General features: G+C 45.8%; 1 protein-coding gene and 1 pseudogene across 2 annotated transcripts in view; both read left to right on the top strand.

Moving 5' to 3' along the window:
* The window catches only part of KCNH1 (potassium voltage-gated channel subfamily H member 1), a 358,999-nt gene that overhangs the window by 254,735 nt on the left and 83,130 nt on the right, over positions 1-21,134 (top strand). For both annotated transcript variants that reach the window (XM_036912446.2, XM_036912447.2), the window contains exon 10: positions 17,697-17,893. In XM_036912446.2, the coding sequence (XP_036768341.1) occupies positions 17,697-17,893 (197 nt within the window). The remainder of the gene's footprint in view (positions 1-17,696; positions 17,894-21,134) is intronic.
* Positions 13,506-15,132, top strand: LOC118925965 (single-stranded DNA-binding protein, mitochondrial-like; annotated as a pseudogene).

Raw genomic sequence — 21,134 nt, forward strand, 5'->3', positions numbered from 1 at the left:
TGACCCACCCTAAGTAGTGCACTGTTAGGAGTTGGGTTTGGACCCATAGGCAGAGAGTTATAACAAAGCTGCAGAGGGGTGAAATGATTACTTCCCAGCCTGGTTTCATTGCCCCTCAGCCTGGGCTTCTTGTGGGAAAGCAACCAGGGCCTGATTCATGTGTATTTACTCGGTCAATTGACTGCTTCCCCAAATCCAGCCCCGTGCCTCAGGCGCTCCTGGGCATCCTGCCTGGTCCCGTTAGCAATGCGGACAGGACCTCTGAAATAGCTCAGGAGCTTCAGATCCAAAGCAGTTGTTGCCCTCAAGCTGTCCAGACTGGAAAAAGCATCTTCTTTGTGTCTCCAGGAGCCAGACTGGGTCCGAAAAGTAGGTCCAATTTTGACATCCTAAAGAGCATGTGACATTTCAAGAGCTCTTATTCTATAAAAAGATGAGACAAAGCTTTTCATTCAATGTGACCTCTGGGCCAAGAGGCATAAGAGATTCCAAGCTACTTGCTCCCAGGAAGCCTAAGTTCAGAGGTTTGTTATTATTGTTGTTTTTCTCTAATTAGAATATCTTTTTCTCAATGAACAGGAAAGAGTGTTGTTGCAAAGTGGTTCTAGCATTGGATGGATATTAGAGGTAGATCTTTACTGCCCTTTGATGTCCTTCAGTGCAATCCCAACAAAATGTACGGAGCACTTGACAGGCCCTGTTGTGGAGATGGACGTAGAGCAGCAGACCAAACATTAGCTCAGCCTTCAGGGAGCTTTTGCAACAATCTGACATCATTGAAAAGGCAGCAATCACTCTGCTTGTGTGTTACCATAGAGAGAATAGAGGGGCTTCTAAAGGGTCACCGGGCAAGGATTTCTAGGTATCTACTGTGTTTCTGGTGCTCCACTAAGGAAGAAGAATAACCAGGGAATCCTTAGTTATCAGAAAGCAAGAGGCTTTAGAAAAAAGCCCAGAACTCATCTGTCTCATCTGTTTGGTCTCTAGCCTATTGTTACTAGTCACTCATTTATATTCTGCTAATTTGTTTCTTCCTTTCTGTTCTAATATTCTACCACCTTTCTGTTTAACTTTAGCACAGATCCCAAGAATGAGGAAAAGGGCCAGTATTCATAACTGTTTTTAATATATGTTAAAAATAGAACCCTGTCTGGTAAAAGTTTTCTAGAGGAGTGTTTAGCAAACTTTCTTGTATGCAACTCACCAAATGAAATGTATATTACATCATGAACTGCTAAACACATGTGCACACCCAGTTATACATAAAATACAGTACTCTCTCTTGTTACATGAAATGCAACCTGGTATTTTCTATTAGGTTCTATTCTCTTTCATTTAAAAAGAAATTGACTGTCATGGCTCACTGAATTGCTTTTTTGACCTCAATGCCTGCCATTTAAAAACATGGTCCCACAAATGCAGGCAGTATCTCTCTTGTATCAAAAGCCCTGCTGTTCCCTGAAGACAGAGAATATACTAGATAATCTCCTATGATCTCCCTTCCTGATGTCTTCTGCCTTATTTTTGAGAGGATACCTTCCAATCTCCTTTTGGAATTCCCTCAGAAATTACTTAACGTCTTCTCAAATTTAGTTTCTTGGCTCTCTGAAATAAATTGAAGCCTTTAACAAGAGTATTCGATTCATTACATTTTACAAGTAGTTTTCTCCTTATTTTCATAGCTCTCAGAATACAAAGGCACAGGTCCCCTTTTGCCTCTGCCCGAGTGGTACCATTAGCATCTGCAAGTAAGTTGTTACCTCGGTGCTGTTACTTGATCAAAGTAATTAAGTCACGGACTCTCATCAGGGCGGGGAATGAACTCCGTCTCTCTCTGTTCCCATCTTACGAATGCAGCATTTAAATGTTCTCATTTCACTGTGATTTTGTGTCCCTATAATAACTTTTACAGGTTTTGCATTTTAATACTTAATGTGTATTTTAATCATGAATCATCTTGTATTGTTTTGTTTTATTTTCATTCTAATGGGCAAGACAGAAGTCTTTTTTTTTTTGGACAGATTGCATCGAGTAGTGTAGAGAGCCCTGGACCTGGAGCTGGAGATTTAACTGTGGCCCTGGTTCTGCACTAACTCCCTGCAGGGGTTGCCACTAACTGGTAAAGTCCCCAATACCTCAGGTGGTTCTACTAAGCCCGTCACATGGCATCAATTGCATGTTTAATCATCTGTCTGTCCTGTGAGCAGAGATCCTTTGATTTCATATCTGTGGCTTGGCCCAGCCCATGGAAGGCACCAGAGGCTGTTTGCTGAAATGAACTGAATTGAATTGAGTTGAATTGAAGTGAATTGAACTGAACTGAATTGAAAGGCAGGCAGAGACTGTGTTGGGAAGGGCCCCATGATCTGGAATAAGACTCTGGACTTTATCTTGTGGGGACGAGGGACCCAGAGAGAGTTTTAAACATGGGAGTGACATGAAGATTTCAGTTCCACAAATACAGAGAAATGGAGGCTAGCTAGGCAGCTCAGGTGAGAATGATGGGGGGTCTAAGTAAGGTGGTGGAAGGGAAATTGGAAGAAGAACCAGAATCCAGAGATACCAGGGGAGGGAGAACCTTTAGGATGTGGGAGGGCGAGGAGGGAATAGTTTCTGGCAATGACTAGTAGGCCGTAGAGCCAGAGGAAGGAGGATGAAGGCTGATGAGTGTATTCTGTGGAGTGTGCAGGGTCTTTCTGGAAAAGATCCAGGCATGGCTCTCAACCAGAGGAAGCTCTTCTTGGCTTATGGATGGGCCAGAGCCTGCCCAAGGAAGGGGAGCAGCCATGGGGAAGGTTGATGGGCAGACCCTGGCTCATCAGAGAGTCTGAGTTAACTTTCTACTTGCAGTCCCGTCACTATTGAACTAGCATTTGCACGTACATTCTCCCCAAATACATGTAAAGTTATAAATGCTTGTTCACAGATGAATTTCTTTTTTTTAAATGAACATCTGCCTCTCACAGTTCCTCATTTAGAAGCCACTCTCATCTTTACTTAGGTAGTTAGTCTTCTTTGTGTCCATTGACTTTGGCTGGATATTAATGTAGCATCTATCTATTCAACTATCACTGCATTACATGGTGTTAGTCTCTTTGGAGAGGGGTATAGAGAAAATTCTTGTCTTGGGTGAATGTTCTATACCATTGGGGAGATAAATGCATAATTAGTGACAATAAGTAACAGAGGTACTTTTTCTATACCCTCCGTGGAATGAACAGGGAAATCTTCATGGAGGAGGTCGAAGTTGACTGGCTCAGAAGGACCCCTAGAGGTGTTTAATTGGCTGAGTCTTTAAATGGGACGAACACCATGAGCCTGTAGAGGCATTAGAGGTAGGAATACATGTAGGCATGTTCAGGGACCAGTGCAAGCAGAGTAGACTAAGAAGACTTTCCACATGGGGCAGTGGTTCTCGACTTTATCAAGCATGAGGCAGCTGGAATGCTTGCTCACAATGCAGATTCCCAGGCCCCTTGCCTGTAGATTCTGATTCTGCAGCTCTAGGATGGAGTCTTGGGATCTGCATTGTGAACAAGCCCTCCCCTCCCTTGGGTGATTGGATTGCATGTGGTTGGAGGACTGTACCTTGAGAAACTGTGCTTTAGGCAACACTATGGATGTTTTCTGTGGGACAGGATGAGAGGATGACCGTGGAGAAGGCACTAAGGCAGGAAGCCCCAGGCAGGAGGCTTTACTATATTAGGTGAAACCATATGAAATCACCAGTCTTCCACTATTTTTGACCTGCCAAATTGGTAGGGTAAACATCTAGTGATCTATGTATAAGGAGAGGATGGCCTAGCCTGGGGTCGTGGCTCTGCGAGTTTGGAGTCAGGGTAAGACTTAGGAGGTAGGGCATTCTAGATGGAAAGAGTGGCGTGAGCTGAGGACTGGAGAAGGGACGTGGACGGTGTCTTTCATAACCATAGGACTGACATTAGAGCTGGAACTGAGAGCCCCGAGGGGCAGCAGTGGAACATGGGGCTGGAGAGGCAGGTCAGGGCTGGTCTGTGGAAGTTTCTAAAAGTCAGCATGAGGAACCAGGCAGTGAGGAGTGACCAAAGACAGTGAGTCAGATAGGACTCCGTTGGAGCTATGACTGATGGGGATTAATGACTTACACACAGAGATGCAGAGGCCATATGTGACCGTGGCTTATAGTAGAGATGAGAGGTGGTAAGTCATGGACGGTACAAACTGGACAGAAGCAGGGCTGCCACACGAAGTGCAGGACATCAGTTAAATTTGGATTTCATATAAACAATGTGTGAGTTTTAGCTTAAGTATTTCCCAGACATTGACTGGATCATACGCTAAAATAATTACCTGTTTCTCTGAAATTCAGATTTAACTGGGTGTCGTATATTTTTATTTGCTAAATTGGGTACCCGTTGATGGGAGGAGCAGGTGGATGAGACATTCTGGAAGTAAGTGTGAAAGGCTGTAAATAATAGGATGTGGGGAGCAGCTAGAGGGAAGAGAGGGGTTGAGCCTCCCATCCAAGTGAGAGGAGAGATGGTGCATCTGGAACGGTGGGCGGCTGCCAGGAGGAAGAGATGCTGAGAAGGGAAGGTGATAAGCTTCATTTTGACTTGTTGTGGTCCAAGTGGCATGTTCAACAGCAACCAGAAAATTGGGTCTTCAATGGGAACAGAAGCCAGGGCTCAAGAGAGAAATGTAGGATTAGGAAGATGGAATAGGAAACAGGAAAAAACATAAAAGACAGGCACAGAGAGAACATAGGAATGTTTTCCTAAATGACCATGTATTTCCGAGTCTTTTATAAGAAATGGGAGTATAGCCATTCAAAATGCTCACAAGGAATTGTGATATTAGAAACTCTTATGATAAGTAAGATAGGTAAAATATAATTTTTAAGTTCAATAGGAGCTTAGTTATAAGGGAAAACATTCAAAGAAAAAAGCCTGTAAACATCTTTACCAGCATGTCACAGATGCCTGGTTTGTGAGGCTATAGATGTTTGTTTTCTGTTTTTATATTTGTCTTTTGAATCTTCTTTCAAAGAACATATGCTACTTTCAAAATCAGGAAAAAAAAATTAGTTTTAAAGTAGACCTTGAGAAAGTCAGCTCCCTTAGAAGTTTCACATATCCTTTTGATTAAGATACAATTTGAAAGAATAACATTTTTTTTTCCAAACAGAAGTCTTAGCAGAACTTCTTTCATTATTTATTGACTCAACCAGGACAAAAGGACATTTACTTTAGCAGACACTACCCAACCCTTTCCTCAAACTGTTCTTGAAAAGGAGGATGGCTAGACAATGAAGGCAGAAAGGCTAACAAAGATTTTAAAAAACAGCAACACGTTGGTGTAAACTCTCACTGTTTTAGAGATGGAGAGGCTACATCCTTCACAGAGATGCTTCCCAAGATTCTGCACACTGGAGGGATGAGGGGGACACCCCCACTTCCTGCACGGCTATCTTTTGTGGTGAATTGCTCCACGTTGGTCCAGGGACTTGGTGAAGCTGATGGCTTGAAACATCTTGTCAGTCCTGCTGTTCTTCACAACTGCAATTAGATAAAATTCTGCCAGGCACCATATAATAATGTCTCTTACTGGTGCTCAGCACCAGAGGAGGAAGCTATGTTTAAATGTCTCTCTAAACACTCCAACCAAGCATTAATATTCATATAGCTGTTCCATCAACCAATGCAATTATATTAAATCCACACTCTTAGCAAAGAGCTATAGTATGAATAATTGAGAATTTCACACATGCAAAAACATTTGTATTAAGTGATGCATGCATTACCTGATTGAGAGAGGTGGGGGATTCGGGGAAGGGCAGGTTCTCTTTCCTAATTCTGTTTTTGCATAAGCAATTTAAATAATGGATTTGTGGTCCCTGATGACGCTGGTAGTTAGGAGAGTTAATAGACCTTTCTAAAGGAAATTCTTAAAACTTTAGTGCCCCGATGGAGGGAATTGGTTAAATAAAAAATTATGGTAAACCAAGGCAGTTGTTATAATGATGATAAGAAGTTTTATTAGCGTGCAAAATGTTCCAAATATAATGTTAAGTGGGGAAGAAAGCAGAATATATAACTATGTATGCACTAATTTCAACTACATAGAAGTACATATATGAGTAGGAGAAAGATGGAAAGTGTACCAAAGCGTTAACCAAAGTTTTCTGGGTGGTGGCCTTCGGAGCCAAGGTTTTCCACTTTTCAATATAGTTCAATTATTTTCTACAACACACGTGTATTTAGAAGGGGGGAAAATCAAGTCATTTTCAGTTCTTATGTATAACAATGTTGGAAAATTGTCACCTGCTTTCACTGGAAAATTTGTGATCTGTTTACTTAGTGAAGACACATTTGGCTAATTTAATTTTATCTAATTGCAGTTGTGAAGAACAGCAGAATTGACATGATGTTTTAAGCTATAGCTTTAATTTAACTGCTCGTGGTGGGCTCCCACTCAGGTAGAGACACCAGCGCTGTCAGCTCATGCTTGGTATAGGCTCCACGAGAAGGTGGGTGACCCATATTTGGGTGAAATTTTAATTCCTTTAAGGAGAGTACTTGTATCATAGGGTGGTGTCTAGCATTCATTATCTTCATGTCTTCTTTTTAAATTCATCTATAAATTTTCAGCTTAGCATGAAGCTAAATCATGAATTATGGAATTACGGGAGTGTTTCTAAGCAGGTCAGCAAATTCCTTCTTAAGACAGGCTGACGATATAACTCCCTGAGAACACCTAGGTTCTTGTACTTGGACTGGCGACCAGACTTCTCCTCAAAGTCATCCATCCCAGAGATTTCTAAGTCTTTCATATCCTACCCAACTTACACTGTTCCACTTAGACCCATCTTTTCACTGATGTATTGATTTGTTCATTCCATAAACATGCCAGGTATAGTGCTAGGAACTGGAGATACAACAGTGAACTAAATAGACACACCTGGCATAGAGCTAACAGTCTCACTGGGGAGACAGACACATAAATATGCAGTTTTATAATATAGTGCCAAGAGCTGTAATCAGCATATGAGCAGGATACAGTGGCAGGCATCTAATCCAGCCCAGTCAGGAGAAATCAAAGAAGGCTTCCTGACAGAGGTGGTATCTGAGCTGAGACTTACATGATGAGCTGAATTCCACCATCAGGTGCAACAGTGGCAGTGGGGATTGGGATAGAGGGTTAAAGAGAGAGTGTCCAGGCAGAGGGGACAGTATTTGCAAAGTCTTTAAAGCAGAAGAGTGATAGAATTGCATTTATGCTTAGAAAGATCATCCTGGTTGCTGTGAAGGGAATGGATATCAGGCAGGGAGACCAGCAAGGAGGATGCTGAAAGATGAGAGTGGCCTGAGCTGACTTACTGGCAGTGGACGTGACGACAGATCCAAGAGACAGTTGATAGAGAAAGTTACCAGTTGGATCATTTATGGGGTATGGGAATGAGCAAGAGGGAGGAATCTGGAATGACTGGTCCAACTTCAGCATGTGGATATTAGAGGATGGGCAGGTTTGCCTGGGATGGAAGCCAGTTGCATTTTTGGATCTGTGGGTTTGAGCTAAGTGAAGGTGTCCAGTGGGAGATTCTGGACTCAGAAGAGAGATCTAGGCTCAAGGTATACACCTGGGGGTCATCATGATCCAGGTAGCAACTGAAACTGGGGGAAAGGCTGAGAGACCCCAAGGAGAGAGGGCAGGGGAAGAAGCAAGCTGGGCTAGAGCCTCTGAGCCCCGAGGAACACCAGTGTATATGGGATGGACCGCCAACACGGCGGACACCTCTGGAAAGTGGGATATCAAAAAAGCTGAGGAGGGGTAGGAAGAGCCATTTTTAAATGTTACAGAACCACATTTCACTGGCTAGAAGATGCCATGGATTGCACGATGCACTATCATTTCGCAGCCCACTGAGAAACAACGCAGCCCATTCAATGGTGACCCATCATTGATTGTAAAGCACATTCTGATCTCAGAGATTAAAAACTGCTGATCAACTAAAGTATCTATTAGAATCAAAGAGCCATAAGTTATGTGAGGGCTAAACAAATATTTTACCTTATTATTGACTGTGGTGAGATCAGTGTTAGTAGAGTAGGGCTTGCTTCTAACAAGCAAGATTAGAGCAGCTTAGAGAATGAAGAGAGATGGGTGTTGGGGCCCCCCTTGATAGATTGCATAGGTCCCCCTGAGTTCTGAACCAGGAGAGAGACCATAAGTAAGATAGGCACCAGTCAAAATAGTACCTTCAATTTTTTTGGTATAACAAAATATTGGAAAATATATTTTGTATCTGTTCCCAAGGCTTCCATATATTGAACCCCATAATTTGACCCACCCTGGGGTGCTGACCAGCATAAGCCTGCCCGTGTGAGAGTCTGCCCTGTAGATCTCATGGTGCAGAGGGACACAGAGAACGTGCTTCCTGCATGCAGGTGGGTCCGCGGGGAGAGCAAGGGGCTGGCCTACGCATGTGCAGGCTCTCCTTCCAAACGTACGCATCAGGTGACGGCGAGGCCGAGAGTGTGGTGTAGCTGGAGCTTCTTTCATGGAAGGAAACAGTGGGAATAGGGGTAAATCATTCCCTTAGCAGTGAGGGCCCAGAGGCAGTGTAAGTGATACTACTGAGACGCTGTGCTATCAAAGGAAGGAGAACACAGCCCAAACCAGCTATCTTCATTTTCAACCATCCCCGTTTGTAAAAATGAATTCATCTCTTCTGTGTATCTGGATTCTCTTGCCTCGCCATAGAAGGCCAGCTCCAATCCCATTTTCCTTTGTGAAACCTCCAGGTCTTGCCCAGCCCAAGCCAGTACATTTCTTGGTATTACACTTTTGTTTGTTTTATACTGATTGTTACGCACATGTAACTTTTGTCTCCTTGTGATGTAAGTCCCTTGGGTGCAGAGACAATGTCAGATCCTTTTGTTATATCCCCCTTAATCTCTGTAACACTGCCTGATCCGTGCCAGGTAGGGCCAAGTTGTTGAACTGGCCTGTTGTGTGCAAAGTGATGGAGAGACAAAACCCTACCTTTGGGAACTCCCAGTCTAATAGCTGCCTGGGAGAGAGAGTCAGAGAGTTGCTTTGGACCTGGCATCTGACATTACCAGATCTTTTGTGTGGGTTTCATGGACCAGATATGTGGCCGACCCATGCCAGTCCCATCTGTAATGCAGAGATGGTTTGTAGAAGAGCAAAATAACTGTTCTCTTTTGTACCAGCTTCAAAAGAAAACAAATGTTTCTTAAACATCTTTGAACTCTTACGAAACCTGAAATGAGACCAAACCTTTGTAGAAGAAGATACTCTTCTGAGATGTGGGGCGAAATGCATGCCTATCCCTGGAGCCAGGGCCTCCCAAGCATCTTCAGTCCCTGCTTTCTTTGTTGACAAAAGAAATCCAATAAATCGTGTTGGCTCAGCAGCCGATACCACAAGGCAATCAGATAAGACCTGGCACTTAAAGCGAAGGCTTTATTCCTAGTAGTATATTTCCACGACTCGGATGGGAAGACAAATTGATGAGACTTCCCCTACGTCTGTCTGCCTACGTTCTCACCCCTCTAACCTGTAGCAGACGAACCAGAGGTCACAGACTGGCAGCAGCATTCATTTTCCCAGTAGGAACAAAAAGGGCTTTGTAGCTTCACTATAGATAAGAGATGGCAAAATTGACAAGGGGTCAAAGCTTCGCTTCCTCACTCTCCCCCAGGGTCTCCGATGATCCAAGGGAAACAGCCACAGATACAGGTGGGAGAGTTATTAAGTATCCCAAAATAAGCAGGAAAGCCTGGACTCCAGTGCCTTTGGGGTGAGGCACACAGTGGGTGCCTGAAGCAGGGTCCTGGGGGGCGTGCAGGACCTGATGCACTGTGAGTTCTCAGGAGATCCTGGCACCCTGGTCCACGGGCAGTGGTGCTCTGGGAAGTGGGTGGGTCCCGCCAAGGTTTTAGCTCGAGTCGCTGGAGCTTTTGCTCTGCATGTGCTGCCCAAGCCCCTGTCATCACGTGACTGCTCAGCCCTTCAGGCATGAGGAAGCCATGATTTGTCCTGGAGCAGGTGTGCGTGCAGCTCCTCTACAGCACTCAACAGGTTATGCTGCCCCACTGGGCTGTGGCGCCTGAATTGGCTGGGAAGGGGGCTCAGCTGCTCCTACAAAACCCGAAATAATAGAAGCCTAGACATGACAGAGACTTGTTTTAGTCTCATGGAGCAGGTGTGAGAGGGCTGGTGTGGTAACTTTGTGATGTTGGGCACCTAGCCTCTTCCTAGCCTGTTGCTCCATCCTAACTAGGTGGTCCCTGTGGACTCCTGGTCCAGAGAGCTCACGTCCGTGTTAACCAGAACATGGACAAATGGCCACCCCCAACGGCCACGCAGTCCTCATTCTGGCCAGCTTTTCACTCTGCTAAAAGTCATGGGTTTCATTACTATAAGAAGAGAGAACAGTTTTGGGGAAATACCTGGATTCCTAGGCTATTGCTCCTTAAGGTCCAAGCTGTGTCTGACTCATCCTTTTTCCTTATCATCTGGCAGTGAAAGGAAAGGAGCGACACACAGCAGCAATTCACCGGAGAATTCCGCTTTCTTAGGGAAAGGTGCTGGGTTATATAGGGAGGGGCATGGGGTGATTGTGGTGTTACTTCTACGGGGCTGGTGGCTATTGGCCAGGTGCTGGGATTGGGAGGGGGGCGAAGGGTGATTGGGGTTCAGGTGGCGCCGGCGGGAACCGAGGACCCGGAAGAGAAGCAGGAAGTTCACCATCTTATGGGTGGGGGCCCTTCAGGCAGGGTGCCCACCCAAGGTAGATTTCCCTAAATGTTGACTGAAAAGGAGGGCTGCTAAGGGAGGGGTTGCAAGGACAGCGCACTGGGACCGTTGCATAGCCTCTGCCAGTATGGAGTCCATACAGTGGTGTGCAAAAGCCTGTGGGGTCACAGGCAATCATTTAACCTCTCTGGGGCTCACTTTCCTCTCTTTAAAAGGGACTCGTGATCCCTGTGGAATTTGCTTCACAGGGCTGTTAAGAGGAGTCTTCTTTTACTATGGTTACTATTTATTGAGCACCTATTGTGTTCCAAACACAGTGCTAAATGCTTTGTTTGCATTCTCTCATGTAAACTGTACAACAGCCCAATGAGGTGGGTATTATTATCCACATTTCGCAGCCGAGTAAATTGAGACTGGGAGAGGTTTAGTAAGATGCACCGTGCCATTCGTTTATGTATGCTTTTAACAACCATTGAGTGCCTGCTGTGTGCCAGAGACACTGCTAGGGGTGCAGCAATTGCAGGTATGAGGCATGTTTCCAGTGCACACATGTAATTGGGAGCTCCTCTGGTCAGGGGGTAAGGGGGGAGGTTTGGCATGTGTTGAAGCATGCGCAGGAGTTAGCAGACCAAGGAGCAGAGTGGAGCGGCTGAGGCAGGGCTGGGAAGGCCCTGAGCTAAGATGGGAGCTGGACTTGGAGGGCCTCTAAGAACCCCAGTGTGGCTGGAGGGCAGAGAGTGAGGGGGAGAGGCTGGCAGGGGCCAGCACAAGGCCCTTCATGGTGCACCTGAACTTGAAGCCAACTTGTCTGGCCCTGAAACTTGTGCCAAGAGAGGACGTGCTGAGGTACTAGAAAAATGCACTGGGTGTAGGACCAGGGAAGAGGAGACTGGGGCCAATTCTCTGTGTCTTAGACAGGTCTCTGAGCACCCAGGAGATGAACCAGATTTAACACACCTAGCGTATATGATGAATCCAGGAGGTCTGGGAACTGTCCACGCCCTCATTGCCATCCTCCTGGACTGTCCAGTTCAGTGGGCATGCACACTGTCTGCCCACGCTGCCTGGAAGAATCACTCTAACCCCTTTTCTATGTCTCAGAAACAGAATCATTCCTAGGGGCCAGGAGAGACAGTGGCTCTCCTCAGAGGGTTTTTCAGTGATGCCAAGATCTCTGCAGTCACACTCATGGTGATGAAGTGAGTGACAAGGCACCTCTAGCCTGAACTGGCTTCCGGATGCCCCAGAGAGGAGAGACAGAGGCTGTAAGGTAGGGGGAGGGTGGTCCTCACCACCCCCTGTCTTCCTGGCACTTCTCTTAGCAGCCCTGGTGGAGCCCCCAATAATGTAGTGAATCCAGGTCTTTAAACAGTAAGGCAACAAGTTGGCATTGCACACTTGGTATCTTGAGGATGGGAGGAGCTTAGGTGAGTTTGTAGCTAAATGAGGGGACCAGATGCTTTCCTCAAAGGATTGTAAAACATACTGGCAACACTCACCTCTACAAGCGATTGAAGGAGCAGCTAATCCAAAACATGGGGTAATCCAGAGGCTTTCAGTCCTGTTACAGAGTCATGTCCCGTGCCTCAGGGCCTTTGTATATGCGGTGCCCTCTCCCTGGACCCCTCCCTGTGCTACATCCCTATGCTGATTAGCTGGAACTCATCCTTCAGGTCTCAGCTCAGATGTCACATCTTCCCGAAAGCTTTCCTTTCCCTTTGAGCTTGAGCTGGATACCCCTCCTGCGCTCTGCCCACCCAGCCCCAAATCTGTCATGATCACTGGAGTCTCTCTCTCTACATCGTGCCGGCCACGCCTTCCCTCAGCCCCTTCAACAGTGCCTGCCGAGAGTTTCTCCAACAACTGAATGAGTTCTTTCTAATTGGTTTGGGTCTAGAAATGCTTGATGATTTTAGCAGCAGATAATGACTTGAACTGCAGAGTCATGTTTGGTTTGCTCCAGGGTACCACTGAGAGTGGCCCTTACAAGAGCCTATAATGGGAAATAGTGAAGAGAAGCAGCTGGAACTTTCATTTTCGCTCTGACCCCTCTGGTCTGCCAAGCTCACTCAGAGCCTTTCCCTGAATAACCAGGGCCTTTGCTGGGGCCTTCCAAACTGAGTTGTTGGTTTCAGAGCAGAATTGCTTTCCTGCAGCTCTTAACATTTGGGTAGGCTGTCTGCTCCTCCCAGGGTCCCGGTTCCAGCACCTCTTGGATTTGCCCTAATCACCCCCCTCAGCCCTCCCAGCCCACCACCTCCACCTCCGGCCCCCTTCAGGGCTTGGCTTTGTCCTCTGCTGTGCTCCATGCGCAGCACCCCCACCCTTCCTGTGCCACCTCAGCCCTGGGTCCCACCTCCCACCTATGTTTTGTGAATGTTCTTCAGTCCCACGTTTGTACCCCATTGGCTTGTTTGCATCCACTACCAAAGCAGAGGGGCAGTAAAGACAGCTGCATAGAACTGGGGGTGGGGGGAAGGAGGATTGACGATCCCGGGGACGTTTGCTTGGAGTTTTAATTAAACTGCATTTCTTTACTTCCCTTTTTCTTTCATTTTCTCTTTTCCCCAGCTGAGAATAACCACTGAGAATAGATTTTAGAAACTTGGAACATTAGGTTTTAACATTCTGCACCCAGCACCTCAATGTAATAAATCAATCAATAAGCTGATTGCCTTGAATAGTTTGACTGCCTAGTGCATTGGGGTAACTTGTTCTGCAGTGAATGAATATTTCACACCATGGAACAAGAGGTCAGTGTGGGTATAGGGTTTGTCCTGTCCTCTGATTCGTAACCCTGACCTTGGAAGTCATTTTTCCCAGCCATGAGCATGACTTAAACCAGCAGCCTGCCAAATGGCCCACTTCCTTCCCTTCGACGGCCCTCCAGGTTAGATGTGTCAGAAACACATTCCACGTTTGCCAGATAGTCTTGGGTTGGTTGGTTTTGAATCTGACAGGTCCTCCGACACCACATTCTTAAGTCTCACTAGCAGATCGTTTATACCAACAATGCTGCCTTGACAAGAAGAAAGATTATATGGTTTTCACTTTGGGTTAAAAACCAGAACCAAGTGATAGCAACACACACACTTCCTAGACCCTCCAGATTAATCATGATTCTCTTACCGTGAAATACTTTTTGTAGTAGAAATTACTCGCCATTGATTGCCAAAACCTTTGATTGGAAATTTTTTTACAATGGGAATGTTGTCATTTCTAAGATGGGCTTTCTTGTTTCATGGTGTGTTTCGACCAGTACAGTTGCCTTTCTTTTTGCAGTTGGTATGCCCCTGAAGAGTCCTTAATAAACCAAATTCTTACAGATAAATTCATGTTATATACACATGAGGAGCTATTGTTTTAGTTTCTGGGCTCTTTGATAATTAAAAAAACTATGGCCAATTTGTTTGAGAAGTGTATTGCTCATATATTGGGTTTTTAAGTGAAGTTATCATAGTAAGAATCAGGCAAGATTGCCGGTGGCCTTCTACTCTCAATAGTTCTGGTCCAGTATTACAATTTATCCAACTGGAGACTGCAAAAGTTTTAAATTCTGCATTTTCTCACTATATTTAAAATGCTCACTTAGGGGCTAGAGCATCAGGTGAGGGAGAAAGGAAGCCAGGGTCCTTTGTTAGGAACGCATGTGGCCCTGTACGGGTCAGGAGGCGAGGCTGTGTCTGGCCCTTCTCTTCTCACCGTGCCCAGGACTTTGCAGTTTCCTTCCACTTTGCAGCCCCTCTACATGGTTGGCTGGAGCACCACCCTGGAGAAGGGGCACCTCAGCACATGCTCGCAGGAAAGACTAAGGATGAGATTGTAGGAAAAGAAAGTAGAAGCCAGATTTCCAAGACCCATATTATAGGTACTTCATCAGTTTGTAAGACACAAGCCTGAAAGAGCTAGGAGCTTGTTTCTCGGAAGATCTCTGAATCATGTACAGTGACTGGCGAATGGGTCAGGACCCTGTCTTGAGACAGGCAGAAGGAAAAAATCCAGTCACGATATTGTCTCTAGAACAAATGAGATGTGGCAACCAGGGGCAAGTAAAGCATACCAATTGGGTGCTATCAGCGAAAAGATAACACAACACAGAATGCCAGGATCCCGACCAGGCCTCAGAGATGCAGCATAGCTGTATGTGAAAAGGGGTCTTGGATTTCTGTGGGAGGGAAAGTGGACTATGGTGAATATGTGGATAAAAACAATATGAGGCAAAGAGCAACAACAGTCATAGCTGGCAGCATTACATTCTCCAGTGACCAGACAAGAGAGAAGGCAGAGGGTGGACGATTCTCCTTTGGCCATTTTTATTTAATGAATGTCAGTCTCGTTTCAAAGTCACACATAGTCTACAGTTTCTAAGGATAACAATTAAGCTATTCTTTTATATAAAAGAATAAAAATAAAGAATATGCTCACTCAGGAAAATCGACCTTTGTTAGAGCCACTCCTTGCTCTTTTTTGTCTCATTCTTTCAGGGAAGGAAGTGGGGCACCAGAGCTGGGATCATTTGTGATATTCTGCTGTCATGTTAGGTAACCTATTCAGTAATTTCTCATGGGCCTGTCAGCCTGGAGTTCCATGATTCTGCATGTTATGTTATCTATTTCTGTGTAACAAACCACCCCAAATCTAGTGGCTTAAGGAAGTCATTATATCTCACCATTCTGTGGGTGGTGTAGCTCAGCTGGTTGGTTCTGAGCTGGGCTTCCCACACGTGGGTCCAGTCCAGCACTGGCCGGGGCTGCAGTCATCTGACGGCTCGACTGGGCTGCACGGTGAGGCGGCTCACTTACGGAACTGGCAGAGACTAGCTAGGAACTGAGAGCTCAGCTGGGCTGTCCACCAGAGCACTTACATTGACTCTTGTGTGCCTTGTTATCCCCAAAACATGGTGATTGTGTTATGAGAGGGAGAGTCCTAAGAAAATATGCCAAGACACCCAGGCAAGGCTGCAAGGCTTTGTAAGACTGTACCTCCGAATGCCAGAACATCTTTTCTGCCACATTCTGTTGGTCAAGGCAAGGGACTCGAGTGGGTCCAAATTCAAGGAGAAGGGAATTAGGCTTCACCTCTTCATGTAAGTTGCAGCATATGGACGGGGTCTATTGTTTGACTAGCTACTGTGCTGTGTGCATGTCAGAAGAAGAGCATTCTCTAGGAGGAGGAGGTTACAGAAATATGGGGGCATGAGAGGCATTGCAGTGCCATGCAGGAAGGTTATAGAACAACATGTATGAATGAATTGGCCAACCTTGCTGGTCAGAATCAGTACCAGGGAACACACATCGAATGACCCCGTCTTCATGGAAGCCTGGAATATCCCACAGAGAGAAACATTCCCATCCAGTGGCCCCAGCCCTAAAGTAGTCCAGTCATATCAGAGGATGATTGAAAAACACCTGCTAAAGGAATTTAAATAGCATGGCTTTAAAGGCATATTTACCCAAAAGCTGCCCCAAGTATGTATCCTTCTTATATTGAGTCAGTAAAACCATCTTCATAAATTAGAACTGTGCATTCTTTCACAAATGTATAGAGAACTGTGGAGTAATGTGTCTAACATACTGGTTTTTTAGCTCACACTGTGGAGGTGCTCAGAAAGGCTATGCCTATGGAGTACCTTATACACCTAGAATGGATACTTTGGTGTTTAAGAAAAGGTCAAGTTCTGTCCAGGTGCTTGAAAGTCCAACTGCCTCCTTGGCCATAACGAGGACAACAGCTGCCCTGCTGGCCACACTGCGTCACAGGTACGTGGGGCCAGCTTGGAGCCCCACGCGCTGCTCCGCGTGCACTGGCTAGCGGGAGGATTGTCAGGGCTACTCTGCACTCTTGTCCCGGTGTTTCCTTCCCCCTCCCCCGCACAGTCCTCTCTTGGCTCCCTGGGGATTCAAACTTGTGTTGATATTTTCTGAAAATTTAGAGGCAAGATAAACAACATTTCAGGCTATTTATAACCAGAGGCTGTGCCAGGAATGAACAAGGGTTTGTCTTAGATGTATGTTAAAACAGTGGTGTCTGGAAAAGGTAAGGCGAATATCCCACGGTGTGAAGAACGGATATTTAGAGGAGAGTGAGAGACGTGTGGCCCAGATCGTGGCTCTGTGGGTTTCTACTCGGTTGACTGACCGAATGTTCTCTCGTGTAATGTCAGGCACAGAGGATGCTGGAGATGCCATTTACATAGGCCTGTATTTTTATATGAGCAGGAGGGCATTGCACCAGCCTGAGGAACATGGAAGGAAGGTCGGGAGGTGAGGGATGAGGCATCCTGTAAACCTAAAGCTCAGGGCAGTGGGCAGAGTGTGGGAGACAATGCTTCTCCTCTTGCCTGACTCCTTCCTCAAAGATCCTAAACAGAGGAGGCCTCTCCTGTTCCTCAGCTCCCAAGGAAGTCCACGCTCTTCTTGTAACAGCCTAAAACTCTCCTGTCAGTTAGTCACACTCATGTAGACCCCCCATTTGCCTTTCTTCCTCACTTCTCTCTTGCCTGTAAACACTGGACGGAATCACTGTGTGCCAGGTGCTGTGTTACGTGGAGGGGTAAGACAGTGAACTCTCATGCTGGGAGACAGACGATAAACCAGTCAGCAACTAATATAATTACAGATTACTATTAGTGTTCTGGAAAAGTGGGCATATAATCAAAAATAATAGGGGGTTCCCATTTGGGATTGGATGTACAGGAAGTTAACATTAACAATCCCAAAGTCACTGGTTAAACCTGAATGTGTATCATATAGTATTTTAAAGCTTCTTAAGGTGTGTGTTGTTAAGGTTCAAATTAGAGTCATTTTTGCCTTTTCTGAGCCCAAGCCGCAGAATGCTGAATGGACAGCGATTCTGGGAGACAGAGGCAAGCCAGCCCGGACGGCCGACCCTTCTTGGCTGACCTTTTCCTCATCACCATTTCCTTTCTTTAGGCAAAGGAGATGTATTTGGAGATGTCTTCTGGAAGGAAGCCACCCTTGCCCAGTCCTGCGCCAACGTGCGGGCCTTGACCTACTGTGACCTGCATGTGATCAAGCGGGACGCGCTGCAGAAAGTGCTGGAATTCTACACAGCCTTCTCCCACTCCTTCTCCCGGAACCTCATTCTCACTTACAACTTGAGGAAGAGGGTGAGCTGGCAGTTTCCGTTTCTTTCCTTTGAAAAACAGGCCCTGCGCTCTCAGGTGGCCATGTGCGTCAGGGAAGCCCTTTCGCTGTTTATTTCAGTGGAGCAATTGGTTTGGTGGAGGTTCTCTTTTTTGCCTGCTCTTCAGAGAGGAATGTTGCTAGAGGGAAAGAAGCATCAGTTTTGTTGCAAAAGAGATTTGTTCATGAGTGCGCAGTGGCTTTTCCCCAACAATATCCAGACTTTGTAGCATTTTGAGAAGGTGAGTAAGAAATGAGGTTGTTACTCAGTCAAATGGCTGAGAGGGGCCACATATTAAAGTGAACTAAATTCTCCCTGGCCACTAGGGCCCACTAAATGGTGGGAGGCCCCTTAGCCAGCTGGTAATAATATTTTCTTAAGAGTTACGAAAATGATTGTGTTGGGTCCAGAAAGTAAGATACGGAATCTGATTGCTTAGAGAATATTTTGTATAGAGCTGCCAGTTGAACCGGTTGAGAAGTGATTAGTAGTTTTAAGAACCAGGAGATTTCTCATCTGAAGGTGTTTCTTTTACCCCCCAAATCATCAGAATTGCTCCGTCTGTCTCTGTGAGGATTCAGATCTTTGTCTTGTACTCCTTAGCTTTTCCTGACTGATTTTTTTTTGCATTTCATCCCTCCTGTTTAGTTAACACTGTACCCACAGAATCATCTGGCCAGATTCTCATAGGAATCTTTCCAAAATTGACCTCATAATCTTCTCCCAAAACATTCTTCCTCTCCTGGTCTCTGTCTCTATTAATGCTTATATCACACCAGGGTTCTGAGTGAGAAAGCCTGGTGTCACCCCAGTGGTTCTTCCCTGTCTCCCACACCTCAGGTTGCTCATCAACAAGGCCTATTGGTTCCACATAAACTCTGAAACCTGAGTCCACATTTTGCTCCCGCTCTCGGGGTCCGCCCTGAGCTCTTGGGACACGGCCCTCCTGCTACAGACCCCCCCACACCCCCATGTCCTGGCCATGCATTAGGCTCCCTCTTAGGGTCTGTCCTCGATGTAGGGCTTTCCTCCTTTGGCCACTTGCATGACCTGGACATCTAGTTGGACCATGTCCATTCCTTCTGTGAAGACTTTTGCCCCCACCCGAATTACAGGATCATGTCTGCATACAACAGGTTGGTTTTTGTGCTTTTTTTTTTACATTTGGTCCAAATTTAATGCCGCACCCTGACCTCTGAGCCCTCCCACCTTGAGAACTCCACACAGCTCTGCGAGCACACTGCAACATTCCTGAGCATGCGCATCCCCAGCCTGGGATAATCTTCTCTCCATGTGTGACAAACTCCTGCTAATCCTTAAGGCTCTGCTGAAGTGTTCAAACCAGTCCACGCTAACTAAACTAGACACGACGTCCAAAGCTGAACAACCCTCAGCTCCCCATCTCCAGGATCCTGCCATCTCAGAGGATACTGACACAGGAAGGATGAGTGTAGTACATGGTGCTAAATACAGTGTGTGTGATTTGTACAGAGTATTGTGGGAGCATGAAGGGGAAGGACTGCTAAAGGGGGAGTCATCAAGAAAGTGTTGGGGCACTGGTACCCGAGCTGAGTCTAAAGGGATGAGTTTGCCAAACATAAAGGGAACACGTGTTCCAGTTGGAGGGGCAGTTTGAGCAAAGGGGCAGAGAAAGAAACCAGCCTCTTGTGTTCCAGGTCCTTTGTACAAGGTTCCAAGTACCTGTCATTGGGTCACCCTAACAATATGTTTCCACCATATTAAATCCCTTGAACTGCATTGCCTTGCGAGTCACTGCTTGGAGTCCTGGAAGGGCCAGGGCTTGGTGCCCGGTGTCCCGTGTGCCGACCCCAGTACAGAGAAGTGATACACATTTGGAGATGGCAAGGAGAAAGAGATGGGGACCCTAGACCTCAGTTTCTACATCATAAAATGTGAGTTTGTAGCTTGATGATTTGTGCAGTTTTGTAATTTAATAACTGGTCATTTAAATTCCAGCAGGGAATGGGCAGTGGTGGAGAATCGTGTTTTCACAGTTCTTCCTTGTTTATCTGGGAACATGGAATGCCTGCTGGCGATACTTTTAGCCAAGTAGCTTCTCTGAAAGTCTATTTTCTAATTTATTCCTTCTTGTGAAAGCAAGTTGATTATCATCAGCTTCAGTGCTGCTGATAATAAGTGTTGAAAAAATGCAGTTTGGGTTGTTTTGGGGGGTGATCATCCTGGAATAATTGTGGATCAAGTTAAACTGTCTTAAGAAAACAAAGACAACAACAAAAATGATGCCTTGGTGGTCAGATTGTTTTTGTAAGTACGGAATGATTGACAGCTCTGCAGAAGAGAAGATTTGGGGGCCACATTTTAGAAGGGGTGTGGTAGAGGAGTATTAGGCATTGTGGGTATGACCACAGGGTACAGAGAAAGAACCAGAGTGGTAGACAGTATAAGAAAGATCTTGGGAAAGATCAGAGCTGCCCAGTGAATGCAACAGGCAGCTTTGAGTGGCATTAAGTTTCTTGTCCTGCAGGTGTTTGGGCATCCCCCAGACACCCCTCAGAGACATTGTGTGGGGGCTGGGGCACCCATTGGAGAGTTATGTCAGTTGACTTTCAAATTCCTTTCTGATCTCAAATGCCTGTAGTTCTGGTATGAATCCAAGAGAATTTTAGTGAGCTCTTTTATATAAAGAGGTAGCTGTTCTTTTTCTTGGAAAAAAAAAAAAACCTTGTCATTTTGGTATTGCCATTGTGGTCTCTCATTGTGTCCTTCTGAGAATTAATTTATAGTTACATAGGGCATAGAAGATGAAAACATTACATGCATGAATTATTCTGTAGCTAATTTTTTTCCTGGCAAAATGAAGTGTATTCTTGTGGCTGTTTCTATCTTGGCAAAATCAAGTGTGTTATTTGCAAAGATTCCTGAGAACACAGTGCCTTCGACATCTATTGGGGGAGTTGTTGGGTCTCGTAGACCTCCTCCAGTGCACAGCAGAGAGCGTGAGCTGGAAGGGGCCTAGGGGCCATCCAGGCGCTCCTCCATTTCCCCACCACCCTCATTTCACGGATGTGACATTGTATGGAAAGGTCACAGAGCTGGGTTGGTAAGGGAAGAACTGGAGCCAGAAATGACTCATTGAGCAGGCCTCTTCCTGTTTCTCGCAGCTTTGTGGTATAGCCCAGCCTCTCTGCTCTAAGCCTCATCCCTTCATCCCTAAGTCTGTGTATATGAACACCTCCTAGCCC

The sequence above is a fragment of the Manis pentadactyla genome, chromosome 9 (genome assembly GCF_030020395.1).
Source record: "Manis pentadactyla isolate mManPen7 chromosome 9, mManPen7.hap1, whole genome shotgun sequence".
Classification (NCBI taxonomy): domain Eukaryota; kingdom Metazoa; phylum Chordata; class Mammalia; order Pholidota; family Manidae; genus Manis; species Manis pentadactyla.